Consider the following 3,867-nt stretch of genomic DNA (forward strand, 5'->3'; position numbering starts at 1 on the left):
GAACCGGGGAGGTGTCGGTGGGATGAAGGGTGGAGGAAGGGCAGCAACATGCCTCGTTAGCATACATGTGGCAACATACATGTCCTGTGCCGGCGCAGCCGCCACGCGGCTGGCGGCGCGCTTCACTTCTTTGTACAAACACGGTTTTCTTAAAAATCTCGATTATACAAAATAGAATGTTTTCAAAGAAAAGAAAAAGGAAAAGAAAACCCCAAACAAACCCAAACCGCCTGAGCGGGTCCCTCTGTACAGACAAAACCAGAGTCCTCCAGTTCGTTTTCTCCGAGGAGGGGAAAAAGCCCCAGCTGCTGGAAGGGGCAGGGGGCGGAGGAGGCCAGAGGAAAAAAAACACCCGGCTGAGTTGCTCTGCACCCCCCTGCTTCCCACTGCGCCCCTGTGCTTTCATCTTCTGTGCAGCCCCTCACTTGGAAAGCGTTTCAGGGCCTCCCCGGGCCTACCAAGGGAGACGGAAAAGGCCTCTCTCCCGCCCCGGCCCTGGGGGCTGCCGGACAGATTTGTGCTTTAGAATCAACCGAGACGCTTCCATCAACACCGAGCACCTGCTCTCCCGCAACCCAGCTCCCCCCGCTAGCAAAGGCAAAACACCACCGCTCCCAGCATCCTCCTCTGGGGCAGGCTTGCGGCAAGGGAGCAGAAGGCCCCGGCCTGCCCCAGCAGAAGGAAGCCGGGGCGTTTTGCTCAGGCCGTGAAACCCGCACCACGCTCCTGCCTACGCCCACGACAAAGGCCCACACCGACAAGGTACACGGGCACGCGGCAAGAACCGGCTCCTCCGTTCTGCTGCAAGTGGCATAAGGGAGGGGGAAGGATTTTTTCCGGACCTGTAAGGTGACGCTGGGACTCGTCAGACAGACGCGTCTGTGATACAGCTCTGCTGCGGGGTCTTCCGGCAGCCCAAAGGGAGCTGCGGTCTGGAAAAAACCCACTTTCTATCCCAGTAGGAGCATCTAAATATGGGCAGTGACACGCTCTCCTCCCAAACTTTTCTGGCATTTCAGGAATGTAAACAGCTTTTTTTTTTTTTTTTTTTTTTAAAGTGGGTGGGGGAAAGTATCAAGCAACCAGACGAAATGAAAACAGATTCTCAGCTCAGTTCTGTCTCCCATAACTTCTACGGCAATTCTATTAAAGTGCATTTCAGTATCACTCCTTTCAGGCATCCAACACACGCACCTCCTCTTCGTTTGCAAGAAAAGGTCATTCAAGTTAATACGTCTTTGCTAGAACAACTTTTTTAGCTTTTTAATGGACTTCTGCTTTTTTTTTCCTGACTTATTTTTTTTTTTTTAATAGGAAAAATGAAACAAACAAACAAAAAAAACCCGACAATACTGTAAGTTCAAGTGCTTACTTCAACTGCCTAGGGCGACAGTTCTGGATACAGCACACTTGATTGTACAAGCAACACCTTATATCACAATCCAGGAATCAGGGCATTGGGCCCATTTCCCCATTCACCATCCATAGCATTGTATGGGAAAAAGAAAACCCACATAATTAAAAAAAAAAAACAAAACCAACTCCAAAAACATAATTAGCTATGAACATCATTCATTATATACACTGTCTCCTGCAAGACAGGCATGAACTCATGAGTCCTCAGTTTTATTGTCCTTTCTAAAAGCAACTGAGCAATCACTGTTCATCTCCATTTAAATAAAACAACTTAGAGTTGAAATATATATATATAGATAGATATTTATATATTTATATATATATATATTGGTATTTCTTCTTAAATAACATATTTACATCTAATAGAAAATATAACTCTAGAGATAATCTTTCCAACAAAACAAAACTGGAAGGAAAAAAAAAGAAAAAAGAAAGAAGAGAAAGGGAGAGAGAAAATGAGTTAATGAATTGAGGACGTCCGGGGGGGAAAAAAGAAAAAAGAAAAGAAAAAAAGAAAAAAGCCACCAAAGCTTTGCCCAAACTTTCAGTCTTCCTGGAACAAGCCGGGGAAGAGTCATCGCTTTTCCTTAAAGAATCCTTGGTCCGTACTGCTCTCCTTTATCGTGACGGTTAAAAAGTTCGAGGTCACATCAGTCACCACCACCTTCTCCAGGTTGTTGAGAGAAGGGCTCCAGGTCTCCTCTTCGGGGTCCCCCAGAATTCTGGACACGGGGATCCTCGCGATGAGGGACGGCCGGCCAGCTTGGGCCCCCACACTGTCTCGGTACAAGCTGCCCACAGAGCTCTGGTTGGCCGAGCCGTGCAGGATCTTTGGCCCGCCGGGGTCCAACCCGCCTTGCCCCTTGGGGTCCAGAAAGTCTGCCCTATGCTTGGCGACCCGGGGAGGGTACATCTCGGAGGCTCCAAGCTTCATCCCGACCTCGGCTCGGCCGGGGCTGGCCATGGTGCCGGACAGCTCGGGCTCCTGCCTCCTGGCTAGCTGTATCACGCTGTGTCCCGACCCGAACTTGGCTGCTCCGGGAACGGCCTCCTCCATTTTCCTGGCTTTGAGGTAGTCTCCCACCTTGTCCCCTGGCTCCCCGGATTTCCGCTTGGTGGGATCCAGGCTCTCCACTGGATAAAGCTCTTTCCTCGGCTTCGGGCCTCTCTTTTTGGGGGTCTCGCCAGGTTTCTCTTCTACTCTAACCACTCGGTCCCGGATGCACTCCATCTTGGGGGTGCTGGTACTGGTACCGGTGCTGGTGCTGGTACTTGTGCTCTGGGGAGGCAGGCCTATGTTTCTCAGTCCTTCCCTAGCCCGGGAGGTGGAGGCCAGCTCCTGGGGGGACCGGCCAGGATACGGCACCCGGATCCCCCTGGCAGAGTCGCTGCGAAATTCGTAGGTTTTGGCTTTTGCTTTTGCCTGGGCCTGCAAAGAAAATAAATCAACCGGTGACTTTCTCATCCCGCCATCCGGCTGCATAATTACAACTTGCAAGACGAGCGGCTGCCTATGCCCGAGCTGGAGAGGGACCCTGCTATTAGCATGCTGCCTTTTCATGCTCCCGGCTGCAGCATGCAGCCCTCTCCACTCCCCAGCCAAGCAGCATCAACACACACATGCCGGGCTCCCGCCTTCTTACCTTCAACAAGAAGGTTTTGGGTTTGGGGCCTCGCTTTTTGGGCCCGTAGAGCTCCATTTCTCGCTCCCTAGAGGTGTCAAAAATAAACAGAGCTTTGGTTCAGCACACAGCTACGTTTCTACGTGCGACGGGCACGCGGCAAGCAAGGGGCTCCTACCTTTCCTCAAAGGCTGCAAGCAGCCGGGCGTCCAGGATGTTCTCCTCGGGCTCCCAGGTGCTGTACCTAGCAGGGACAGAGCAAAGGCGCCGGTTGCCGTTAAGAGAAAAGGGAAGGAATAAAGACCCGGGGCCCAACTTTCCTTCCTCTTACAACGCGAAAGGCAGAACACTCATCCATCCCCTCCAGCCTATGCACAAATCCTACACGGCACCTACTTACTTCTGAGACCAGCCCTTCCATTTCACCAGATACTCCATGCGCCCCTGCAGAGGCAAAGAGAGAAGATAAATAGGCATGGGGGGGTGTGAATCCAGGCAGGCGTGCAACAAAGCCGCGCGCAGCGACAGGCATGCCACACCGCCCTGCCTGCCCTCACAAGCGTGTGTCAAAGCCTGCAAGCGGTTCCCTGCATGCAACAAAAAAAAACCACCCAGCGGCCGAGCCCTGCAGCCGGGCGCCGCGCACAAAACGCCTGCAAGGGGGGCGGCTCGGGGCGCAGCGGGCACGCAGCAGCCAGGCGGGCGGGTGCGGGGGGCGGCGGGGAGGAAGAAAGGGGAATTGCAAATAATAACCAGATGCAAAATCCGCGCAGCGCGAGGGCAGCCCGGACTGCTGCAGCTGCAGCTGGGGGAAGGGAGCGGGGCTGCG

The 3,867-nt window shown here is 53.0% G+C and overlaps 1 protein-coding gene across 1 annotated transcript; it reads right to left on the reverse strand.

Moving 5' to 3' along the window:
* Positions 1-12: 12 nt before the first annotated feature.
* CBX8 (chromobox 8) lies at positions 13-3,809 on the reverse strand. Its single transcript, XM_014527079.2, has 4 exons — positions 3,439-3,809; positions 3,217-3,282; positions 3,060-3,126; positions 13-2,845 (listed from the first exon to the last, which is right to left on the reverse strand). Exons 1-4 carry the CDS (start codon positions 3,513-3,515, stop codon positions 1,991-1,993), a joined length of 1,065 nt encoding a protein of 354 aa, XP_014382565.1. The 5' UTR covers positions 3,516-3,809; the 3' UTR covers positions 13-1,990.
* Positions 3,810-3,867: the final 58 nt, after the last annotated feature.

Source organism: Alligator sinensis, unplaced genomic scaffold (assembly GCF_000455745.1).
Source record: "Alligator sinensis unplaced genomic scaffold, ASM45574v1 scaffold2241_1, whole genome shotgun sequence".
NCBI classification, from domain to species: Eukaryota; Metazoa; Chordata; order Crocodylia; family Alligatoridae; genus Alligator; species Alligator sinensis.

What these genes read in the sequence shown, in the direction of transcription:
- CBX8 (XM_014527079.2), bottom strand. Translation starts at nt 3,515, where the DNA reads ATGCCTATTTATCTTCTCTCTTTGCCTCTGCAGGGGCGCATGGAGTAT. An exon ending in TGGAAGGGCTGGTCTCAGAA is followed by an intron (nt 3,283 to 3,438) that starts GTAAGTAGGTGC and finishes TGTCCCTGCTAG; the next exon opens with GTACAGCACCTGGGAGCCCG. An exon ending in CTTGCAGCCTTTGAGGAAAG is followed by an intron (nt 3,127 to 3,216) that starts GTAGGAGCCCCT and finishes TGACACCTCTAG; the next exon opens with GGAGCGAGAAATGGAGCTCT.